Source organism: Ursus americanus, chromosome 8 (assembly GCF_024610735.1).
Source record: "Ursus americanus isolate L20-20 chromosome 8, mUrsAme1.1.p, whole genome shotgun sequence".
NCBI lineage: Eukaryota > Metazoa > Chordata > Mammalia > Carnivora > Ursidae > Ursus > Ursus americanus.
The window spans coordinates 29,128,262-29,155,102 of NC_142134.1; the positions used below are offsets into that span (position 1 = coordinate 29,128,262).

General features: G+C 36.2%; 1 protein-coding gene across 2 annotated transcripts; it reads right to left on the reverse strand.

Moving 5' to 3' along the window:
• Nucleotides 1–274: 274 nt before the first annotated feature.
• On the reverse strand, nt 275–26,638 carry DCK (deoxycytidine kinase). 2 transcript variants are annotated; one of them, XM_045789265.2, is made up of 7 exons: nt 26,286–26,638; nt 22,485–22,600; nt 6,637–6,830; nt 5,276–5,423; nt 3,281–3,396; nt 2,408–2,498; nt 275–480 (listed from the first exon to the last, which is right to left on the reverse strand). In XM_045789265.2, exons 1-7 carry the CDS (start codon nt 26,374–26,376, stop codon nt 454–456), a joined length of 783 nt encoding a protein of 260 aa, XP_045645221.1. In that variant the 5' UTR covers nt 26,377–26,638; the 3' UTR covers nt 275–453. The 2 variants fall into 2 exon arrangements, with proteins under 2 accessions (XP_045645221.1, XP_045645230.1); XM_045789274.2 differs by lacking the exon at nt 26,286–26,638 and adding an exon at nt 11,995–12,085.
• Nucleotides 26,639–26,841: the final 203 nt, after the last annotated feature.

Below are 26,841 nucleotides of genomic sequence, written 5' to 3' on the forward strand. Positions count from 1 at the left end.
TACACAGGACACATTACCATTTACTATGTAATATTAAAGTTCTCAAGAAACTGGTCACCAGTGAAATAAGCAGCACGGGGCGGGTGGGGGGGTGGGGGGGGGGCAGGGGGGCAGGGAAGAAGCCAACCTGCTGAGGAGAATAATAGAGGGGAAAGACAGAAGGAGGCTGGGTCCTTTATAATGTGATTTAGCCAGTACTTACTCTGGAACCATCTACCTCCAGAATTTTTGTTGTGAGAGATAATTAGATGTCATTATTTTTCTAAAGCAAAAAAGAAAAGAGACTGCTCATAAACTTTTATATAGAATTCGTCAAAACAATTTTTTTTCTTGGAACAAAAACGGTAAAAAAAAAACCTGGGTTTTCTAGAGAATTGTATGAATATTGAGCTACGAAGATACACAAAGCTGAAGTATCTGGAATCATTTGGCTGCCAGTAGTCTTCAGCAAAATCACAAAGTGCTCAAAAATTCTTTGACCTGAGGGGAGGAAATAAGTATTAATGTAATTCCTTGACTAATTTGAAATGTCTAATATTCATCTCTATTTAATAGTATATAACAGCTGAAGACCCCAACTATTTAAGTAACTCCATCACAAAGCCACAGCATTTATTTTCAAAAGATATATTAATACTTCAGTAGTAAAAGATAAATGACCTAAAATGTCATTGCAGGAGTTATTAAGTTTACATCTAAGATTGACACAGTTCTGTAACAGCCATAACACATATTTCATTATTGCTTTATAACATAGACCACTGACATGCAGCTTTAGCACCCAAAATATTAGTAATTGCGATGGTTTAAACAACTCTGAAAGATCCAGACATGTAAAATTTATAATTTTCCTAAAGCACAAATTTGAATCATGTCTACAAATCTGTAATGTTAAAATACAAGGAAAGGTCATGTAAGTCATGAATGAATCTAACCACTGACCAACACCACAATGCAAAAAGATTCCGTTCTCTATAAATTCTAAATGACACAGTAATTCTTCTGAAGAAATGAAGATTATTGCCTTGTAAAAATACCTAAAAAATACCTAAAAAAGAAATACCTAAAAAATACCTATTGTAATAATGTTATATGGTGACAGATGGTGACTACACTTACGGTGGTAAGCACTGCATAATATATAGAATTGTTGAATCAGTATGTTGTATGCCTGAAACTATATATAACATTGTATGTCAGTTATGTATTTCAATAAGAAAAAGAAAGCCAACTACTAGCATTATTAATGAAAATAAAAATAAACAATAACATTTAACAACACTTCTTAGTCAAAATACAGAAGTGTTAGATAAAATTAAAAAGTAGTTTTACAAATTCACTCAGTTAAAATGTTGGTTGGCTCTTAGTATAAGAATGGCTGATTTAATTTTATTTCATTTATTTTCATAGTATCATGAATGAATTATGTCCTATACTTTTAACACCATTATGATATGAAGAGGTCGTCTGAATTTTCCGGATATGCTTTACTTTATTTATATCATGAGAAAAACAACTATATGCTACAGAGTAGTTAATAATAAACATTGAGATTTTCAAAATTCTTGAGATACATCCTTTATGAATGTCAGGTTCCTATTATAGTAAATAGCAGGCATTTTACGAAGGAGGAAAAAAAAATTAAATTTCTCTTAAAACTAAACAAACCAAAAAAATGTGGCTTAGTCTTTAGATCTTGGATCATCACTAAGTTAATTAACATGGAAAGTGGGATATTTATCATACAATTCCCATAACTATTCTCTCTCAAGTGTACATCAATAGGTTTTCTCCCAGTCCCTTTATCAATACAGGCACCACTCATTAATAGAATATAATCAGCTCCCAAATATGTAGAGGATAGATGAACTGTGATTAAGACAATGACTCAATGATCAGGCAATGCGGGTTCATCACTGACAAGGTCCCACATAAAAGTCAAAACTAAAAATCCTTTAATCTCAACACTTTAGCTAGTATAAAAACGGATGAAATCTTTATCCTACAACTTCAAATATCTTCCATACTGAATTTAGTTGAAAAAGATAAATTTCACAAAAAGTTTATTATTCAAGTACCTAAAGATTAGTGATAGAGGGAAGAGGGGAAGAAGAGGGAACAAAGCAGAGAAGAAAGGGGTGGCCAAGAACTTCTGTTAATGCGGTTATCCCTATACTACAGATAAAGGGATTGAAGGATAAAAGAACCTCCTCATTCTAGGTAAGGCCACAAAGCTAGAATTTAAAGTTAGGATTAGAATCCAAGGTCTAAATCCCTCTAAAGCTCTTAACTATTTCTTACTGTAATTTTATGTATTCTTTTCTGTTAGAAAATTGTTTTCTCACAAGTTACACTTTTCTAGATAAGACAAAACAAATGTTAGTGTATAGCCTTTGTATAAATCTACCTTTTCAATCAGACCGTCGTGTTTATCTTTAAAATCTTCATTAATATCCAGTGTTAAGATAGGGATTTCTTGTAGAAAATCAAAGTTGGTTCTGTTTTAAAAAAAAAGAGAGAGAGATGAACAAAATAACTAGAAAAAGCAATAAATAAAAGACAAGCACTAAAAACTCACTCTTATACTATCTCTGGAAAATCAAAATGCTGTCAATCATTTTATATTAAATTTATCCAGCACGTACTTTATCTGGAAGCCCTTTCTTTCTCCCCTAGACTTACTACTATATAATACTAATAATATCTAAAAATCTCAAGTATAAAATACATAAAGCTAGGCATTGTGACATGTAATTCTTCTCAAAAACCAAAAACTTCCCATAAAGTAAGGAATGCTTGCATTTTGAAGATGAGAAAACTAAAGCTCAGGGAAGTCACTCTGAGGCCGAGGGTACCTAAGTTTACACACTAAGAAATCTGGATTTGACCCAAGATCTGACTAATGACAACAAAGTCCATGCTCTTAACAACTATGCTATACTACCTCCAAGCCTTGATCTAAAAAATAAATTTGAAGTATCTCATCTTAAATTCTCTCTGAAAGGGAGTACATAAGTAATGCACACAGAAATATTTCCTACCTCGTCACTTAAATTCCATATATTATGCTATCCGTACCACTGGAGGAGATTAGCTATAAAAATCTTTAGAAAATAGGATCTCATTACATTAAAAAGAACGAAAATTCACAACTAATTCTGGGAGATCCTATGTTAGTTTAAAATAAAAATGGCTGAAAATGAAAATCTGTACATGTTTTAGATTAAAATTTGATAAAGGTCTTTAAAGTAAATAGTAAATAAGAATAAGGAAGTCTTACTTCAGTGTTCTATGCAGTAGCCAGCTCTCATGCTTATAGTGAAGCTTCTCTAAATATTCAAGAGGAATGCCTTGTTCTTCATTTCTTCCCCGTAAATATATCCTATTCAAGCATTTCTAAAAGCAAACAATAAGAAAGGGGTTGGGGGCAAGGAACAATTATTCTTGTCTGCGGTCATTAAATTTTTCTTCTCTAGTGTCTTTTTAGTTATGCTAGCCAAAATCTCCATTTATTCCTTCTAGAAAGTTGAAATAGTTCATTTTTCCCTCCTTGTACTTTCCAACCATTTGGTGGCTCTACACCAAGTAGTACTTTCAGAATAAGACTATAAACTTACGAGATCCATACTTAAAAAATACTGTAAAAATAAGTTTGGTAAAAAGTTCAATATAAAAACTGTGCTTCAAAATTTATTATAATCCTCTTTTCAAATACTTAAATGATCCTACAATCAAAAGATATTATAAATAATATTGATGAAATGAAAGTTTTGTGTTTAGACTTTAAGATACTGACTGTATTTTCTAGCAAAATGAAATTATTAGTATTACATTCCGCATTTGCATTTACTATTTTCATAATTAAAAACAAAAAATTCTTTTCAAAAATAAAAGTGAATTTCAAAATTGTTGTTAAATTCTGGCTTCCTTGATATTAAAAAGAAGAACAAAATCATCACTTGGAATCAGAAACCTAGTTTCTTTGAAAATTCAGCTTCAATAGCAATACAACATTCGTTCAGGCTAGAAGTCATGACATTTATATTCAACAGAGCTTATCTACTTTGTAGCTTAGGGAAGACACAAGAATAACAGAAAAACTGTATTGTAAGCACGAAAAACAGAAATTTGTTAATACAGTAAGCTCTTATTTAGGTTAGCTTTATGAAAAGAATCCACTTCCTGGATTCATTACATAATTTCATATATAAACAAGAATGGGGGCATCTGGGTGGCTCAGTCAGTTAAGATCTGCCTTCTGCTCAGGTCATGATCCCAGGGTCCTGACATGGAGCCCGGCATCAGGCTCCCTGCTTAGCAGGGCAACCGCTTCTCACTCTCCCCACCACTCGTGCTCCCTCTCGCTATTTCTCTCTCTAATATCTTTAAAAAAAAAAAGAATGGCTTTGTTATCACCTATCATGAAAGGCTCATTTTCAAGTAAGCTCCTTTAATTGAAAATGGAAAGGGTCCTCTATGTCTCCTCTCACCTGAAGCTGCTATCCAGTCCAAGCCATGAACAAACATAAAAGATTTCTTGAAATGGACTCCCATCAACTTTGCAATTCATTCACAAATATTTGCTGAGCTCCTGCTATGTACCTAGGCCCTGTTCTAGGCAATGGAAATTCAACAGTAATTAAAATACCCAGTCTCACACCAAGAAGCCTATATTCTAGGAGTTGCTTGAGCAAATTTTTAAATCTAGCTGTGATAGATAAGAGTCCTTGCAAAAGTTAGGAAGAAATAATGAAGAACAAAACTGAGGAAGCACAGAGGAGGGCCTAAGAGAGCAACTAGCCAAATTTGGGTTTCTTCTTTGCTGAGAAAAAGAGAATGCTTCTATCTACACAGTTACGAGTTTCTAATTTGGATGTGGGGAGTAGAGAGTAGGGAGTGGAGTTAAACTAAATTGCCTTCACTGCATACCACTAAAAAGACTTCTAAATATTACTTTAAATTGTCAATGGAGCAAGCAAATTTTTTTAAAACACTTTTTTTTGAACAGTTTATTTATTTGAGAGAGAGAGAGAGCATGAGCAGGGGGAGGGGCAGAGAGAGAGAGAAGCAGACTCCCCACTAAGCAGGGAGCCCAACTCATGGCTCTGACTCAGGATTGATCCTGGGATTCTGGAATCATGACCTGAGCTGGAGACAGATGTTTAACCAACTGAGCCACCCAGGGATTCTGGAATTACGACCTGAGCTGAAGACAGATGTTTAACCAACTGAGCCACCCAGGTGCCCCAGGAAGCAAATTTCTATTGAGTCTCACCTCTGGAGTGGCTCGAAGATAAATGATTCCATCCAGTTCAAGGCTTTGGCCAAACTGTTGATTCATCCAATCATGCCAGTCTTGATAAATTGTCCACTCTGTTTCATTCATGCATTCAGATTCATACAAATTAGATGCAAAGACATACCTGAAAGAGAGTCTACATCAAAATATAATTCCTTTCCCAAAAACACAAAGAAATAGAAAAGAGAAAATAAATCTACTAAATGGACATGGAACATTCTCCCAAAATCCAAGGTTGATAATGCCTTAGCAGAAAAAAAATCAATAGAATATCTCCAACTACAAGAAATATATTCTCGGCCAGCAGTTCTCAAAAATGTAGTGTAAGGACCACTGAATGTCCCCAAGATCTTTCCAAGGGTTCCATGAGAGGCCAGATTACTGTATATACAATACTTGAACCAAAAGAACATGGTACACACATTGAATATAGAAGCATAAATGAGAATCCAGCTGTCTCCCATTAAGTTAGACATTAAAGAGATTTGCAAAAATATAAAACAATCCTCTTCTCGCTAATTTTTTTGTTTTGAAAAATATAATTTTTGTAAGTATGTTATTTATGCTAATATGTAATAGGTTTATTATAACTAATTTTAAATAAATTAGTAGATGTTCTTTATATTTCTCAATCTTAATTTTTCTTAAAGATTTTATTTATTTATTTGAAAGAGAGTGAGTGAGAAAGAGAGCATAAGCAAGTAGAGGGGGGAGAAGCAGACTCCCCTGCTGAGCAGGGAGCCCGATGTGGGACGGGGCTCCATCCCAGGACCCTGAGATCATGACCTGAGCCGAAGGCAGTCACTTAACCAACTGAGCCACTCAGTCACCCCTCTCAATCTTAATTTTTAATAACATAAATATCAGTAAGACACAAAGCTCTTTGGGCTCTTCAATTTATTAAGAATGGAAAGGGATCCTGAGACCAAAGTTTGAGAACACTTGTTCTGAACCAACTCTCTAGCTTAAAAGAATCCTTGCATAAGCAGGGTAACTCTAAGGCCCCTTGGAGATTTTTGATCTTGCTCAAGATGCAAGTCTTGAATACAGATCCAGATTTAACCACAGTAGACGAAAATTTTAAGAAGGTTGGAAGAAAAAAAACTTCTCTGCAAATCTGAATGAGATGGCTATCATATTCCCCAAAGTCTCCATGGAAGCTAGCGATTATTAATGCTGGAACTTCTCTAATGCCATTATTACCAAACTGCTAATAATGTTGCATCTCAAATCCTCAACACAGCCTCTCTTATTCCTTTGATTACCAGGAAACAGAAAAAAAATTCCAGTCACAAGCCACGATTCCAGAATGACAAGGGCAAGTCATTTATATATACCTGTCGCTATATATAGATCGTTCAAAAAATAATACAGGTTTCTCTGCATCTTTGATCTTGCCATCAAGACAGGCAAGCTGGGCTCGTATTCGACTGAGGCAGGCATATGACTGGAACGTAAAAGACCATCGTTCAGGTTTTTCATACATCATTTGAAGAACATTTCCACCACTTTCCTGAGACGTCGTCAGTTCCTATTTTGAATTTGAAAAAAGGAACAAAAAGCAAAATTAATAATCAATAGAGCTATTTAAATTTTTAAAAAACTCAAAAAGAGAAGTTAGATAAATAAATGCATCACAGGTCCTCTTCCTCCTGCTCTTTCCCACTGCAGTTTTCAGGTTACCTGAGGTCTAGAAGAACCTGAAAGGCTAGCTTAACCATCAGTTCCTTAGAGCTTTTATACAAATTTATACACAAACTAAAAGCTTATGGCAGAAAATACTCGTTTAGCCCTTTTAAAAATCTGAATTAGTTGTCAATATTTATATAACTCTTTTTATTTTTAAGATTTTATTTATTTATTTGCCAGAGAGAGAGAGACCACAGCAGGGAGAGTGGCAGGCAGAGGGAGAGGGAAAGGGAGAAGCAGGCTCCCAGAGGAGCAGGGAGGCCGATGCGGGGCTGGATCCCAGGACCCCAGGATCACGCCCTGGGCCGAAGGCAGACACTTAATGACTGAGCCGCCCAGGCACCCCTCTAGGTAAGTCTCCTAAGGCAAGGGAACAAAAGCAAAAATAAATTATTGGGACTACACCAAAATAAAAAGCTTTTGCAAAGCAAAGGAAACCATTAACAAAACAAAAAGGCAATCTATTGAATGGAAGAAGATATTGGCAAATGATATATCCATCTGATAAGGGGTTAATACCCAAAATATATTTAAAAACTCATACAACTCGACACCAAAAAACCTAATCTGATTAAAAAATGGACAGAGGACCTAAATGGACATTTTTCCAAAGAAGACATACGGATGGCCAAAAGACACATGAAAAGATCCTCAACATCACTCATCATCAGGGAAATGCAAATCAAAATCACGAGATATTACTTTATACCTGTCAGAATGGCTAAAATCAAAAAAGATAATAAGTGTTGGCAAGGATGTAGAGCAAAAGGAATCCTCATACACTACTGGTGGGAATGTAAATTGGTACAGCCACTGTGGAAAACAGTAGGGAGGTTCCTCAAAAAATTAAAAATAGAATGACCGTATGATTCCGTAATTCCACTACTGGGTATTTACCCAAAGAAAACAAAAACACTAATTCAAAAAAATATATGCACCTCTTCGTTTATTGCAGCATTATTTACAATAGCCAAGATATAGAAACAACCTAAGTGTCCACCAACAGATGAATGGATAAGGAAAATGTGATATATATAAAATATAATAAGATATAAAAATATAAATAAAAATACATATAGCAGAAATCACACAGCCAGAAAAAGGACGAGGTTATGCCGTTTGTGACAATATGGATGGACCTAGAGGATATCGCGTTAAGTGAAATAAGTCAGAGAAAGGCAAATATATGATTTCACTCATATATGTGGAATCTGAAAAAAAAACAAATGAATAAAAAAATAAACAAAATGCAGAATCAAATCTATAAATACAGAGAACAAACATGGCTGCCAGAGGGGAGGAGGATGGGAGATGGGCAAAATGGGTGTAGGGGAGTGGGAGATACAAGCTTCTGGTTCTGGAATAAGTAAGTCACAGGAATAAAGGGCACAGCATAGGGAATATAGTCAATGATAGTGTAATAGTGTTGTATGGTGCCAGGTGGTAAATACACTTGTGGTAAGCACAGTATAAGACATAGATTTGCTGAATCACTATGCTATACAACTGAAATTAATGTAACATTGTGTGTCAACTATACTCAAATGAAAAAAAAATTTTTTTTTATATGTGAAAAGCAAGCAATACTGTGCCTGTAGTTCCTCTCAGTAAAAAGTACCTAAACCAAGTCACCCATGCTTCCATTAGGTGGGACATATGCTCTCCAGTTTATCAGCCCCTGTCATTCCCTGTTGATTCTCACAACAGACCTGATTTATTTGTTCAGCTACCTGGCCCCTCTAGGCATTTTAGGTCCCAATCTTCTAATAACGCAGAACAAGTCCTCCCTAAAATTTTGTGATTTCATAATCATATTGTTAGAACCAATATTTTTAGTTTAAGAACAAAATGTAGAATAAAAAAATAAAGTAAAATCTCTGTAACCTATTTCTTTTTTGAGAGAGAGATGGAGACCATGAGCAGGAGGGACAGAGGGAGGGAGAGAGAGAGAGAGAGAGAGAGACTCCTCAAGCAGACTCCATGCTGAGTGTGGAGTCTAACATGGGGCTCAGTCGCATGACCCTGAGATCATGACCTGAGCTGATACCAAGAGTAGGATACCCAACCAACTGTGTCACCCAGGTGCCCCAATCTCTGTAATCTTATAAATGAATTTGAAATAGCATCTAGAACTCATGAATTATTTTCCTTTCTATAAAATACAGTTTACCTAGCTCTGTCCACCAAAAGGCCTATAAACAATGACAACCTTTTAGGAATAAACATAAATGTCACCCAGATTATGATCTCTAAATACCATTTCTCACTGAAAGGATTTAGGGTCACATACCTGATTCCACATCTGAAGAAAGAAATGTACAAATGATTTTAACATATCTTGTTCCAGGAAACAAGTAATTGATCAAATTCTGCTGAGGTTCTACCAAGGGCAAGGGAGCCAACATGTCAAAAAGATAGGACCCTTTGAACATCCCTGAATGGTGAATGGAAGGCAAAAATTTATAAATTCATAATACTAAAGAAAACCAGAAAACAAAAAATCCAAACTCTTCAATCATCTTTGGAGGTTGCTAGGTCACCAATTAATTACTCTGGAAATTTCTAGGTAGAAAGAAAAAATTACCCAAAATTTTATTCTGGCCCTCTCTACACAAGTTATTTCAGGTTAATGGAATAGATGAGGAAAAGGTCTTTTTTGACTGAAGAATCTCAGCTAACAGGCTTGATTATTAGAATATCACCTTTTCCAACACCAACTAATATATTAGAGTAGAGCAACAATCAGCAATAGATCCTAAAATCATTAGAGAAAAGCTAATAGGGAATTTTATAACTCGTGAATTAGGCTGACAAAACCTGAACAAACCAGGGAAATGCAAATCAGAACGGACTGATTGATTTTAACCTCACAAAACACATCCTCCTGATGGAATGTGAAAGAAGATACATATCAGCACCTAAGACTAGACGTCTAGCCAAAAAAGAACTAAAACCAAATCTAATCAAAGCTTTAGAGATCTAACTACAAATTTACAGGAAATACAGAGATTGAGAAACATGTTAAACTATACCACAGAGATGCACTCAGCCAAGACCAGAATGATGGAAACTGTACAAGAACAAATGACCCAGGTTCTTCAACTAATAAACTACAAAGAAAAGAGGAAGAGGAACCAATAGATTAAAATTTGAAAGGCAGGGGCGCCTGGGTGGCACAGCGGTTAAGCGTCTGCCTTCGGCTCAGGGCGTGATCCCTGCGATGTGGGATCGAGCCCCACATCAGGCTCTTCTGCTATGAGCCTGCTTCTTCCTCTCCCACTCCCCCTGCTTGTGTTCACTCTCTCGCTGGCTGTCTCTATCTCTGTCGAATAAATAACTAAAATCTTTAAAAAATAAATAAATAAATAAATAAAATAAAAAAATAAAAAAAATAAAAAAATAAAAATTTGAAAGGCATATCAACTAAATATAACATGTGAACCTTGTTTGACTCTTGATATCAACAAACTATAAGAAAATTATGAGACAATAGAGAAATAGGAACATAAACTAGATGTGATGACACAGTGGGAATTACTAATCTTTTAGATGCAGGAGTTTGGTTTTTTTTAAAGAATCTTATTTTCTAGAGTTTCTATTGAGTCTTTAATTTCTACAGATAAATATATTATCCAGAACAGAGGTCGTCAAAGTGTGGCAGGGGAAAGCCTGAGGAGTTTCTGAGATTCTTGCAGGGGTCTACAAGGAAAAAAACAAAACAAAACAAAACTACTTTAATAATAAATGTACCTTTTTCCATTCTCATTCTCTCATGAATATATAATTTTCTTTTTTTTTTTTAAGATTTTATCTATTTATTTGACAAAGAGAGACAGAGTAGAAGCAGGGGGAGTGGGAGAGGGAGAAGCAGGCTCCCGGATGAGCAGGGAGGCAGCCTCATGTGGGGCTTGATCCCAGGACCCTGGGATCATGAACTGAGCAGAAGGCAGACGCTTAACTGACTGAGCCATGCACGTGCCCTTAAGTATAATTTTCTAGAAGCTATAACAGTTTGAATGTAGAAGCAGATATGAGAACTCAGGTTTGCTAATAAGTCAGACATTAAGAGATGTGCAGAATGTAAAACAATGTCACTTTTCTCACTAAATTTTTTTTGAAAATATTTATGTTAACGTAATGAGCTTACTACTGTGATTTTTAAATGAATTAGCTGATAAATTTTTAAAGTGTTTCAAGTTAAATTTCTAATATACTAAATATTGATAGACCTACTTAAAAGTCTGTGGTTCCTCAATACTCATAGAAGAGATATGTGCAGAGCATATGTCCCACCTAATGGAAGCATGGGTGACTTGGTTTAGGTACTTTTTACTGAGAGGAACTACAGGCACAGTATTGCTTGCTTTTCACATATAAAAAAATTTTTTTTTCATTTGAGTATAGTTGACACACAATGTTACATTAATTTCAGTTGTATAGCATAGTGATTCAGCAAATCTATGTCTTATACTGTGCTTACCACAAGTGTATTTACCACCTGGCACCATACAACACTATTACACTATCATTGACTATATTCCCTATGCTGTGCCCTTTATTCCTGTGACTTACTTATTCCAGAACCAGAGCTTGTATCTCCCACTCCCCTACACCCATTTTGCCCATCTCCCATCCTCCTCCCCTCTGGCAGCCATGTTTGTTCTCTGTATTTATAGATTCAACTCGGCTTTTTATTTTTTATTCATTTGCTTTTTTCAGATCCCACATGAGTGAAATCATATATCTGCCTTTCTCTGACTTATTTCACTTAACAATACCCTCTACCCAGAAATTTTTATTATTAGATTTTTATATAGTCTGATTAAAGTAGTTTATATTAGGGGATATCTAATTAATATGTGGTTTTTTTTTAAAGAGACTTGTTATTCTAAATGAATCTTTAATTTGTAAAATATATAGGAGATAATTTTGAGCATTTGAGGACTGTCTATTGCCACTTCACTACTATACGTCAAAGTCAATAAATCCTACCATTCCACACTTACCATATCAAAATAAGAGGATGAACAAAAAAGAAGCCACTGAAATTTCTTCCTTTTTGTGGCAATATTCATTCTTTCTTTCACAGTAATAATACTTTAATATTGAAGTTGTCAGATTATGAAAGAAAAAACAAAACCCAGGACCTCCAGTTAAATTTGAATTTCAGATAAACAACAAAAAAATTTTTAGTATAAGAATCTCCCAAATATCCATGTACTTTAACTTAATTTACAGCACCTTACCTTTCCAACCCAGTGGAGTTCCATTTTTGTTCTTATTTAATTCTTGCACAAGCTTTGATTTTTTCCCATTATCATTTCCATTTTACTGATAAAGAAAAGTTTAGAAAAACTAAAGTGCTAAGGTTATATGGCTAAACAGTAGCTGAATTAGAACTTATAAATATTCAGATTATATGTAAAATTTTATTGCAACAGCATATAATGTAACTGAATTTCACCTACAATCTTATCATTAAGCATATGCTTCCCTTTTTAAACTTTTAAGCCCCATTTTAGGAAGGAAAATCAAACCAATTCCAATTTTATCTATAAGAAAAAGGACAACCTCACATACCTTAGCATATGTCAGCCACTCTCACTTCCTAATATTCCCTCTCTCTACATTCCAGTGACCCAACAGTAATCCCTAAAAGGATCAACACATGCCAAATCAAACATATGAATCTAATGCTTCCATTTACAGGAACCATATCCCACTATTATTAGTTCAACTGCAATTGCTTTAGCAAAGAAGAGCTTTTATTCATAGTCTAGACAACCAGAAGGCAAAACATCTTAGGAGAGACGTCCTCTCTTTGTGAACTAAGGAATGATCATTTCCCTGCCAGTCAGAAAACCAGGAATGGGCTCTGCCCTAACAGCTGATTATCTTGAATACTATTGTTTTTAGAAGAAAAACAGTTTATCCACCACGAGCATTGTAGGGTGAAATATTTATCTATAGTCCCAGACAAAAGGAAGGAATAAGGAGCTATCTTCATAGGTCCCTATGGAGGGCAAAGGATGCTTCCTCAGCTTTTCCTTAATGTCAAGCTATATAAAGGTTCCCCAAAAAAGGCGTATAAAGTCTTTAATCTTGTATAGTAACTTTCAAGGAATAAAATATGATGGATTAATTCCTATTCTCAATCCTAGTCCAAATAAACACCCCTGAACACTGCCTAGAAGTTCATACTCAAAGTAGGTGGTTTTCCTCTGGGGGAAGAAATCCAGAAGTGTAAATATTGACCTCAAAGTTTCAGTTAAGAACTAAAAACCACACAAACACATGGCACTCTGAGGCAGAATTTAAATTACATACCACAAACCACATAATTAACTGAATCTTCTTCCCAAAATTGAAAAAAAAAAGCATAAAAGAGCAAGAAGCTAACCGTCAACAATAGGTCTGTTTAGAAAAAACTCTCAGCAGACGATGAACTGAAATAAGCACCCAAACTGCTTAAAGAATAAATTTATTAAATTTCATTAAAAAGGCTTTGTTAATTTAATTATAAACTGACTTTCCACTTATTCAGCAACCTCCAGGGGGAAAATGTTTCATACAAGTGAATATTTTCAGCTAAATGAAATTTATCAACTTAACCACTCTTTTATGTAGTTATTTTTATAGGGAGAAGACACTAGTATTTTATTTTCCTACCCTCGTAAGGATAGCATTTTGACAATTACTCAGTAATAGACACTCTTAGACAACTTTATAAATATCGACTGCCGGATTTATAAAAGAAGTTAGCAACAGAACACAAGACTCCAATGTACACATAAAATATCAGGCACAAACTGTTCAAATTGCTATTCAATCTTATACTAAATCTATACCCAAATTGGTATTCGTTTTTAGTTCTTGTCTATTTTTCAGTCTATTTCTTCCTTAGATGTCAGGTCATCGACATGGCCATCTCTTTACAGTCCTTCCCTTGATAACCCCTTCTCATCAGAAAATAAGTTTATTAGATTGTGTCAAAGTAGATACCCTATGAAGCAACCACATTAAATTTAATGCATAATTTTGTGACCTCCATTTGGGCCATTCAAATGATTTGTTTCCTTCCTTCTTCTCAGCTTATTTGTACGTGACATATCCAGTACTTTCAACTATTACAAACATTCCCTCTTAAAAGAAAAGGTAATTAAATATATGTTTTTAAAGCACATTTCTATCATGTATTGTCATTCAAGCAGAGTTTGGCAAACATAAAATAATGTGGTAAACTTTTTATCAATCCAAAAACATTTTCTCTTAACAAAACTTCTTCCTTTCTTGTATGTCAGCTACTCCCCCTCAAAGAGGGTCTATGAGTAGACCAAAAAAAAAAAAGCATAAACCTATAATGTGAAAAAAAAAACAAGACAAAAAACAAAAAAACTCCAATAAAACAGAACTACCAGGTCACATTAAATTTCTTTCAGTATTGACACCAGCTTTTAGGCACTTCCCTAGTTCTTCAGAAAGGTAGTAGATGATTGTGGTTATTTATTTTAAAGTAAATCAAATTCAAAAATACCTTCAGGGGAAAAAAACAGTGATATAAAGTAATGAAAAAATTGAAAAATAATAAAGTAAAATAGATCCTCTAGGCTTTCTCCCTTTGTACATTAAATTAATCAGAATATTAATGAGTCACAGTTGATTTCATGAGTTACAGCTGATTTCATGATAGGTGTTAGCATTTATCTGATAGCAAAGTAGACTCTAAGCTTAAGCCTAACATCATTTAAAGAAGTTTTTTCACTTCACTAAAGGAATTACATAACTTTGATGCTAAAGTAGAGGGGCAGGGTGGTAGTGGTATCCATGTATATACAGAATTCTCTGCAGCAAAATGTTAATTCAAAACACAAAAATTTAAGTCTTGGATTAGTTTGCTGTATTCCTGGTCACATTATCCCTGGCATGTTTTTATAAAATGAATGTGCTTAGGACTGTGAGCCAAAGGGCATATTTAAGTTTTTCTAATAGCTTATTTTTTTATCTCTTAGAAGTAGAAAATAGAGAATATTTGTTGAAGATCTCTTCCACATAAATTAATTAAACTTGGTACTTCTGAGTTTAAGTTACATTAAAAAATAAACTTAACGTGCTCCTGTTTAGAAATATGTGTGTGGCAGACACTGCTATGTGCTGCCTAAAGCCACGTTGTTTTTCTTCCTGGACACAAACTAAGTTTTATTTCCCAGCCTCCCTTGTAGTTGAGTGTAGCCATGTGACTCAGTTTCTAGTCAATGGAAGTAGGGCAGAAACAATGAATACCATTTCCAGGCTTCACTCTAAAGACCTCTTTCTCCATCAGCTAGAAGCAAAGGACACCAAGACCCTAGAGGGGAGGCTCTCAACTTCAGCTCCAGGGCAGGGGTAATGAAGTATGGTCTCCCTAACAGAAACATCAACATCACTTGAGAACTTGTGAGAAATGCACATTTTTAGCACCCACTCCACACCAGACCTATTAAATAAAAAACTGGGGGTAGGGCCCAAATATGTGATTTAACATGTCTTCCAGGTCATTCTAATAAACATTTAAGTTTGAATGGTTAGATGAGCCACAATTTAGAAAGAGTCTGGGTCCCTGAGTCACACAGCATACCATGCCATCCACCAAATACCATACTGCACTGTTCTCTGAGAAATAAAATTTTATTATTTTGAACTACAGAGATTTTAGAGCTCATTATAGCAGCAAGTATTACCTTAAATCTACCTGATACATAAACTTAATAATATCTATTAGAGGTGAACTTCGTTCATCTGAAAAACACAGGATAAATTTGCTAGGCACAGGGATAACAAAGTAGGTTACATATATAAAATGGGCTTGTTACATAGTGAGAAGTTTTAAACTTTTTTGAAGAATTTGGAGGACAATATGCTAGGTGAAAGAAACCAGTCACAAAAGGACAAATACTGTGTGATTTCAATTATATCAGGGTATCTACAATAGTCAAATTCAGGGGCACCTGGCTGGCTCAGTGGAGCATGCAACTCTTGATCTCGAGGTTTTGGGTTCAAGGATATAGAGATTGCTTAAAAATAAAATCTTTAAAATTAAAAAATAAATAAATAAAACCTTAAAAATTAATTAATTAAAGTAGTCACATTCACAGATATAAGAGAGAAGAATGGCAGTTCCCAAGTGTTAAGGGAAAAGGGCAAAGGAGACTTGTTTAATGAACATAGTTTTAGTTCTGCAAGATGAAAAGATTCTAAGATCTATTTTACAACATTGTAAATACACCTAATACTACTGCACTGTATATTTAAAAATGGTTAAGATGGTAAAATTTATGATACGTGTTTTTACCACAATGAAAATATTAATCACACACAAAAAGAGTACACATCTCCTTTTATTTGGCTTTTCCAATACTCTTTTACTCTTGCCCAAAGTAATTTCAAAGTCTACTACATGAAAATAATTTAGAGAACCAATACTGACTTATCACCCAATTATAAAAATAATAATCAGCTAGTTGCTCTAAAAATATAAATGCTTAAATTAAAACTAAATCAAAAATCTGCAGTACAATTTCACAGCTCTCAACATGTTAGCTGTTGTCTGAGTTTAACTACACCAAATTAGAAAATTAACAGTAAGCCAGGATATCATTTTCCAGTTTTTCAGGGTAATCTAAAAGCCCATACAAAATGTTTTCTTTTGATTCTATGCATGAAGTTTTGGAGACTACAAATTGCAGGGTTGTTTGTATGCAACTATGAATGTTAAGAATAAAATACATATTAAAAATTTATCCAAAAAAACACTGTGTATCATTTTTACCAACTTGAGTATAATTTTATCAGTTTTTTCCCCTCTGAAAAGGATCCAGATAAAAATGTGAATGCCTCAGGGTCAAATTATATTATGTAAGCGTTGATAGAATATCTCCAGAAAGCAGCTTAGTTATATTTATTTTTAAAAATCTATATTCTTCGGCCTACTTAACTTCACTTTTGGAAATTTGTCTTAAATAACCCAGAATACAGATTTAACCACAAACATGTTTATCACATTACTAAGCAAATAGGCTATCGTTCCACTATTAGTGGGCATTTATATTATATAAATACTAGTACATGCACACAATAAGTTCGGTTGCCTTTAGAAATCATTTACAGAATGTCATTTTAATTACCTTTGATATAAACACTGGGGGGGAAGCAAAGCACAAAACTGTATACTGCTGTGCCAAGTAAGATCTGTAGTCTTCTCTAGGTAATAAAATTGCAGGGACGTTTTATTTCCTTCCTTTGGTAATCTATGATATTTTCTTAACTTCAAACTTAACTTCAAACAATGAACACATATTATTGTATAATATTTTTAAAAATTATGTCTCCCCCCCCACTGCCAAAATTAGATATAGTAAATTACTATCTCCACTATACATAAGATACATACAGTGTGGTGGGATAACAGATAAGTTTTACTCTGTCATTCATATCTGTAATTCTGTAACTCACTTCATGATAGAATACTTCATTATTTTGCAGAAAGCACAAGTTATTGTCAAGAGAAGTGAAAACCAGTAATATTGAGTAAAGATACAAAATCATTTATCTTTTAATTCTAAGCTAACCTTTGTAAACAATGCAAAAGAGCTGAGTTAAGTTCAATCAAAAAAGATCAGAATCTACCAAACAAGATAATCATAAAATAGTCAACAAAAGTTATCAAGTGATTTCAGAAGGTATGAGTAGAAGTACTTTATCAAGCTTTCCTAATTAATTTTCAAGAATGACATCAAAAAATGCTGTTATTTGAAAAACAAGTGTATTTTATCCCTTCTTTATCATAGTTCTAATTTCCAGTAGCTTCTTAGTGGTAAAAAGTGTTGGATAAAAGTAAAACAATACTTCACAATTAGTAACAAAGATCCCCTAAGACTTCAGCTCCATAAGAAAAACAGGACAAAGCAGAGATATGTTCCTAAGAACTTGTCCATCTCAAAAATAAGCTAAAAGGAAGCAATTAAATCAAAGCTTTGGGCCTAAATAATATAAACCACCAAATAAGCGACTATTTGAAATAAACCTTCAATTCAAAGATTGAAGATCATCTGGGTGGCACCTCTAAAGATAATCTCGCCATGGGAGGGGAAAGGTGGGAAGGCTCCATAATCTTTTTAGGTACTCTGCCTCATTATTTTGCTAAAATTGGTTCAGCTTATCAATAGTATAGCAGCATTTCAGCCACTAGGTGGCAGGTAAAAAAAAAAAAAAAAGCTAAAAAACAAAATGCAAGCAAAGCATGCAGGTGCAAATTAAGTTACTGCCTAGGGTAAGAAATCAAAGGTACGGACAATCCAACTCTTCCAATTCTACAGCAACTGCCAAGAAGTGTGATTAAATGAAGAACATCCAAAGTAGGACTGACCCTGCCAGGGTTGGGTCTGAAGACCGTCACTATCGACAGCCTTCTAAGAAAATTGAGATTTGGACCGTGGGTGATTCACACTATAACGCCAAGAATCAATCAGAAATGAGTCTGGGGAAGAAGGGCTCGAGGATGAAGGAAGAAAATCCCATTCCTCAGTTTAGTGGAGATGTGGAATAAAGGAAGAAAATATCCAAAGATACAGAGAACCCACCCATCACCATCCTCACACTCCACAAACTTATCCCAAAATACTATCCATACTGTCTGAAATGCCACCTAGAAGTACAGAGGAGTCACAACATAAACAGACCCCAATATATACACAAAAATAAAACTATTTGCTAAGAACGTGCACCAATTAAGGTTATCAAATTTTAATATCATGGAGACATGACTAGATCACAGTAAACTGCATGATGAACATATAGGTTCATCCACATGGTAGTTATAAAGGTCAATTTGGAATTCTAACTCCAGTACATGGGAAGAAAATGCCCTACCTATAAACATGAGTATCAGACCCATGAAACCAAGAGTCTTAAAACAGAGACAGATGCATCCATGTATCGTGATAGAGTCTGATGATACCAGTCATTAAGATAATGTAACTAATTCCCCCAGACTCTGATTCTAAGCTTAAGAGACAACCTGTTTATTATAAATCTGTCTTCCCTTATATATTAATGCAATGTTTTCAACCTCTCCTCTCCAACATAACTAAAGGGGTCAATATAATCCCAACACTAACAGGGATTCACTAGGCAGTCATTTTTAACCAGGAGGTATTCCACATATTAAAATTCCCAAGGGATTGTTTGTCATTTTATAGAACACCCTAAAACTCTGAGATTCTTACGAGTTGAGAATTATGGGCCTCCACAGAGAATACACTGACCTAATTTGGTGAATCTGATAATTACATTTCTCTCTACAAATTAAAATTTTTGGCATTTTGGTTTTTATATGTCAGTTTCTGTACCCCAGATTAATTACAGGTATACTGAAAGGCAGAGACGTGCCTCTAAGGTGCCAAAGAACCAGTTATACATATTTAATGAGTTAGAAGCTTACAACACTAAAACTAGAATGGGCCTTAAATGGAGGTCAACTAATCCAATCTAGTCTCTCAAAGAAAGAATCCCTTTGGTATTTCTGACATTGGTTTAATTTGTCTACTTCCAACCTAACATCTGAGAATAACTGCACTGATAGTTTACCCCAAAAATGAGGGGGAAAGAGGTGTTTTTAGAACATAGGTCTCTCATTTCTAATGGTAAGCAAACCTGAGCAGGGCACTTCAGTGAAAGAGGCCACAAGACATACTTCGGAAGATAAAAATGCAGAATGGAAGGAAGACAGAAGACTCAAAGAAAAATGACAAAAGGACCTGAACAGGGACATCACAAAAGAAATCCAAATGGCAAATAAATTAATTAAATAAAGGAGCACAATCGCATTAGCAATCAAAGAATACAAATCAAAAACATAAAAGATATTAAACACCCAACAGAACGAAAAAAATTAGGAAGCTGGATAATAACCACTTTGGAAAGCAGGCATCATACAAACAGCCCACCGACCAGGGATTTTACTTATTCCTAGAGAAACTCTTGCATGCGTGTACCAGGATTCATGTTTGTGATAGGGCTGTTTTTACAGAAACTAAACTAGAAATCACTCAAAAATTGGTCAAAAGATAGAATAGACAAATAGTGATGTATGAATACAACTGAATACTATATGGCAATGAAAATGCACAAACTGCAACTGAATGCAACAAGACAGACAAATTTCATAGACTTAATAAGCAAAAAAGGCAAGAGGAAAAAGATTGCGAACGGTTGTTTTCATTTATATAACATTCAAAAACAGAAAAACGAAATTATATTTCTTAGAGATATACTCACGTATGGTCAAATTATTTTTAGAAAGCAAAAGAAGTATTACTGCAAGAGTTATTTTATGTGATTGATTACCCATAGGAGAGTTGTTACCCCAGGAAAGGAGATACTGTAACCTAAGGACAACAGGGCCTTCTAGAATATCAGTAATATTCTTTTTTATTTTTTAAAGATTTTATTTATTTATTTGACAGAGATAGAGACAGCCAGCGAGAGAGGGAACACAAGCAGGAGGAGTGGGAGAGGAAGAAGCAGGCTCCCACCAGAAGAGCCTGATGTGGGGCTCGATCCCGTAACGCCAGGATCACACCCTGAGCCGAAGGCAGACGCTTAAGCGCTGTGCTACCCAGGCGCCCCTAGAATATCAGTAATATTCTATTTCTTGACCTGGTTGATGATTAGCTTTCCAATTGTTCTTCAAACTATACATAAGTTTCCTATACTTTCCAATAGTTATATCATGTGTCAATGAAAAATGTTGAAAGAAAGAATTTACCCACTTTAAAATTCTACTTAAGGCTAATCTTGCCTTTCCCCACAGATCAGACTGAAATATCAATTTCTTAAGAAAATGGAGTCCATATGGAAAGGAAGTCCCTTCAAGATTTAATCCTGGATTATTCTAAGGATCAGAGTATACTAAGCTGCACCCCTAAATTTAACAATGCTTGACAAATTGTTGTGTGAGAAAATAGTTTTGGTTATTCAAAACCATATATCCTAGGGACACCGGGGTGGTTCAGCTGGTTAAGTGTCTCCCTTCAGCTCAAGTCATGATCCCAGGGTCCTGGGATCGAGTTCCGCATTGGGCTCCCTGCTCGGTGGGGAGCCTGCTTCTCCTTCTGCCTGCTGCTCTCCCTGCTTGTGCTCTCTCTCTCTCTAATGAATAAATAAAATCTTTAAAAATATATACATCCTCAAAGTCTACAGAATATCTTGCTAATGATTTACATTTTAAATACTCAATTATTATTCCCAGATTTCCTTATACCAACAGCTAAACTTGAAAAAATAGACATTTTTGTTCAATCCTCTATCTTCTGCAATTCTAACAAAGTAAGTTTCTAGAACACATTGCCATTTTGAAGATTTCTGCTATGCTGCTTTCAATTTCAAGTCTCATTTCTCCAAAAATGAAAGTTTAGCAATCAGATCTCTTTCCTTCATACACATCCAATAAAAAATGTTGCCATAAAAAATGAAATTTAACGGTTATTCCTTCTTTCTTATTTGCAATGTAGAATGGAAAGTGCTGGGAAATTGACAGTTGTGTCCAGGGTGAAAGTCTGGCAAGAATGAAAAGTACAAAGAAATAAGAAGATAAATGCTTCTCTCTAATACAAAAGGCTCAAAAGGTAAACTAATAGAGGCACCTGGCTGGCTCAGTCGGTTAAGCATCTGCCTTCGGCTCAGGTCATGATCTCAGGATCCTGCGATGGAGCCCCGCATTGGGATTGGGGTGGGGGTGGGGTCCCTGCTCAGCCGGAGCCCACTTCTCCCTCTTCTCCCTGCTCTTGCTCTCAGTCTCTCTCTTTCAAATAAATAAATAAAATCTTTAAAAAAAAAAAAAAAAAGGTAAACTAATAAAATTCAGTTACTGGGTAGTTATTTTGGTCTTTGTTTTCCTTGTTCGCTTGGTTTTTTTTTTTTTTTAAAGATTTTATTTTTTTATTTATTTATTCGACAGAGATAGAGACAGCCAGCGAGAGAGGGAACACAAGCAGGGGGAGTGGGAGAGGAAGAAGCAGGCTCATAGCGGAGGAGCCTGATGTGGGGCTCGATCCCACAACGCCGGGATCACGCCCTGAGCCGAAGGCAGACGCTTAACCGCTGTACCACCCAGGCGCCCCTACCACCCAGGCGCCCCATTGTTCGCTTGGTTTTAAACAGAACGTAAAAAGCTACTCAAGAAATTTAATTTGCAATTAGATTTTTTTAACTTTTTAATTAATTTTTAAAAACCCTTAAAATTCTTAGATGCAATGAGTACATAAATCTTAGGTGCATAGGTCAATGAATGTTTACACACACACACACATATATACACACATCCCTGTATGAAGATGAAGATAGACTTAAAGCTAGATTTGAAAATTTTATTAGAAAAAAAAAACAAGCCCAGAAGGTTAAATATCACTGGTCCTCTAAAGCAAAAGATATTTATTTTATTTAGTTAATTTTGTTTTCATACCTCACAGTCACCTTGAGCATTCTGAACATTGCACCACCTGGCAACAGGTTCAGGAACCACTTCCCAATCTTCGCAGACCTGTTTAAGGATATTCACAAATGTTGTCTTCCCTGAAGCTGTTGTGAGAGGAAAAGGAAAATTGAAGAAGGAGACTTAGGGAAAAAAAAAGTCAAAATAGTCATCAGCTTTTTCAAAATTTATACTAGCAAACAATACAAAAAACAAAAATATTCAATTTCTTAAATTTTCTCTTTAGATTTGTTTTAATGAAAACTAAAAGAGTCCCTACCCTCTGGTATTAAGCATGTTTGTTATTGTTTTTAGCTTACCAAAGCCACAGAACAGAAGAATTTAAAACCTGGTGAAGTTGTAGGCAAGGTGTTACGGGAGGAAAAAAAAAAAAAAATCCTAGTCCTAGCCTTTCCTTAACCAAGTAATTAGAGATAACTTTTAAAGCTATTCTTCCACTTAATTAGATATGTGATTTTGGGTAAGTCACTGAACCTCTCTGAGCCTGTTTCTTCATAATACAATGGAAATAATAATAATAATAATAATATCCTCTTTATGGAAACTGTTGTGATAAACAAGCTATGACTATAGTGAACAATCATTATAAGCTCTGGCATTTTCAAAATTTTTCTGTCTACTGGCTCTATTCTCTCAGTTTACAAACTTAAATCCTTCCTATCTAAAACCAACTTAGAAACAGCCAAATGAACTATAAAATCAATATAAAGATGTACCCAATACCTAGAGTTTTACAATGAAAATTAGTATGATTATATGACACTAATTATATAACTATACAACATTTAGCCATAGTACCTAACAGAAATTATAAAAACATTTTTGCAAAGACCCTTATAAGGAATAGCCATGTTTTCTCTGCTTCACTTATCCAACCCTTAAAAAAAAAGTTGTATGCACTTTGCTTCTCCCTGATCATTCACTAGTTTCTGAGACACCTACAGGGAAAATAAAGGAAATAGTTCAGGTATAATCAGGACATTTTATATTCACTATTTTAATATTACTTGGGAATACATTCCATTTAACAGTAGGGAAAGTCTTGACCTTGAATTTAACAGGGTGTAGCCACACTCCTAATGACCACCACACCCTTCATATCTGAAGTCACCAAATGTGGTTATATTAGACCTCTTTGGTCAACATAATGTGTTCTCTCTCTTTCTTTTTTCTCCATATGTATATAAAAATACACACACAGAGATTAAAATTTAAAAAGGCAGCTTCTGCAAGCTTACAAGGAAAGCTTCCTCATCCTTATAAACGGGATCCAGAGAGGGCAAAAAAACTTACTTTTCACTTGAAGAACTATATTCAAAACTAGGACATTACATAGGCAATAGAAAAGAAGAAAAAACCAAAAGAACGTTAAAAGATCACACATAGAGGGACGCCTGGGTAGGTCAGTGGGTTGAGTGTCTGACTCTTGGATTTGGCTCAGGTTATGATCTCATCGGTCATGGGATCAAGCCCCATATCAGGATTCAAGCTCAGTGGGGAGTCTGCCACCATCTCTCTCAAATAAATAAATAAACAAATATATTTTTTCAAAAAGATCACACATAGAGCAAAAAACAGGGATGGGGAGGAAGGGGGTCAATAAGAAGGTAACATAGAACAGAGAATTGCTGAGAAGCAAAACACAAAGTCATATTATCACCACAGGATAGGAGAAAAAGTTTGAAGAATAAACTAGATGATCATTAGACTTAATCACAGGAAAAAGGCCGATGACCACAGATTTTGTATGGAGCATTTAGAATGGTAAGTGGAAGCATACAAAATGATCACTGGACATTCACTGAGGTAGATGGAGGAAGGAAAGGAAAACATGTTCAGAAAAAGGATCCAATTGGGATGCCTGGGTGGCTCTGTCGGTTAAGCGCCTGTCTTTGGCTCAGGTTACCAACCCAAGATCCTGGAATGGAGTCCCACATTGGGCTCCTTGCTCAACAGGGAGCCTGCTTCTCCCTCTGCCTGCTGCTTCCCCTACTTGTGCTCTCCCTCTCTGACAAATAAATAAATAAAATCTTAAAAAAATAAAGAAAGAAGAAAGAAAAGAAAAGAAAAGAGAAAAGAAAAGAAGAGAAAAGAAAAGACAGCAAGAAAGCAAGCAAGCAAGAAAGAGGATCCAAGGAACATATTAAAAAATCAGGCATCAGCCAGAGTCTGAAAGCATTTAAAGTTAGAAAATCCAGCTTTCTTCTGACATGCCTGACATATTAGGAAATTATTTCAGGTGCTGGGAAGATTAAAGATGCTTGGGAAGTAGTAACTTTCTAATATGATATGTTGCTTAATTGGATTTAAGAAAGGGAAGGGGATTGATTCATTGTGGTATTGATCTGAAGGGTTGTTCATTTAAATTTATTTTTGAAATGGCTTTGTTCAACTACTTCCTCCTTTATATATGTTCTTCTTTATCCAATATGTAGCTATGAGGAATCCTACTAGTAAACATTCAACTTCAAAGAACTTATCCTAGGAGGAAATGAGAGTCTATTATAGGGATCTTTTCTACTGGTGCCTGAATACTGGAGCAATGCAACAAGATCTCCTCTTTAAGAGTGTGTTCAGCTATTTTCTACTCCTTGGAGTGCTGCTGAAGCATCTGCTTTGTCCCATCTTTTTAAAGAAGTACAAGAGCTCTGAATGTGGTAAGAATTAAAAAAAATTTGCTGTATGCATGAATGGCCTGTACCCAACTTGGAGCCAAAAAAATTCTATCAGAACAGGAAGTGTCAGGCATAGGTTTCCTGTGGTAGGAAATACAGAAGAATGTAAGTTCAGATGTACCTTGCAAAATGACATGCATGGTATAGTCTGCCCTCATCTGGGTTAGGAACAGAAACAGTACTGGTCTTTGAATCATAAGCCAATGTTTACTTGGATGTGGGGGATGGGGTGAGGAGCTCCATGATATTGAGATCACTAAAAAAAACTCTTTCTTTGTACTCAAATGTTTAGAGCCATTTTATCCATAATCGTCAAAACTGGAAACCATCCAAATGTTCACAACTGGGAAGAGAGAAACTGTGGTATATCCATGCAATGGAATACTACTCAGCAATAAAAGAGAACTACAGATACAAGCAATATGAAAAATCTAAAAGCATTATGCTAAATAAAAGAGGCGAGACACAAAAGGCTACATACTCTGTGATTCCATTTATAGGACGTTCTGGAAAAAGGCAAAACTAACAGAGACAAACCAGATCAGTGGTTGCCAAGGGGTAGGAATGCAGAGGGAGCTGACTAAAAAAGAGCACCACGGAATTTTTTGAGGTGCTAAAAATGTACTGAATCTTGATCATGACCGCAGTAAAACAGCATTATATGTTTGTCACACCTCATTGAAGAGGACACCTAAAAAAAGGATAATTTAACGTATGTAAATTACACCTCAAGAACTAACACACACACACGCCCTCAACAGAAAAACAAAACCAAAAACAACCCTTTCCTTTGCGCAATCACTACAAGAGGAGGAAACTAGCCCAAAGCGCGCCTTAACAAGGCCTGAATGCCCAGGTATGTACGACCCGCCGCCCCGGGGGCCATCGCCACCCTCGGGGAACATGACAGAAGCTGGGCAGGACAGGGCAAAATGATTTCAGAGCGAAGGGAATTCGAGGCCGTGCCCGCATCCACACAGCCAGGCTGGAAGAAAGCCCTCACTGAGGAGCAGTAGAGAGACAGCGAAGGGGCCCTACAGCTGCCGCCGCCGCCACGGCTCCCCCTGCTTTGGGAACATTTCCCAAGGCTCCTTACCAATGTTCCCTTCGATGGCAATTTTCTTAATGCGGGTCCCCTCAGAGCCGGTCGCGGGAGATGGGCAGCTCCTCTTCGGTGGGGTGGCCATTCTGGTCTTGTGGCGGCCCCGAGCACATCCAGCAGGGAGGGCTGGGAAGTGGCTACAGGTGCGCGCTGGGGCTCGCGCCACTGCCGAACGTGACCTGACACGCAAGCTGAGCTCCCGCCTGCAGCAGGTTTTCCAGCCGGCGGGTCCTGGGGTTTGATTTTGGCGCGCGGAGGCAGCGGCCGATGGGGGCGGGACTGCGGCACGGCCGCCCGCCCAGCAGGGAAGCCACGCCCCCTCCCTCCCTGAGCGGGCAAAGCCTCCAGCGACCCCTCGGCCTTGGACGCCGCGGGAGGGGCCCCTGCGTGCGCGCCCGGCACGTCGGGTCACGCGGGAGCGCTGGGCGGGACGGCGCGCGCAAGGGCGCGCCTCTTCCCGGGACTCGGGGCGGGGCTTCCGGAGGCCCGTGGAACCAAGGGCGACGGCCGAAGCTGGAGGGCGAGGGAGGGGTGGGGGTGCCACCCGCCT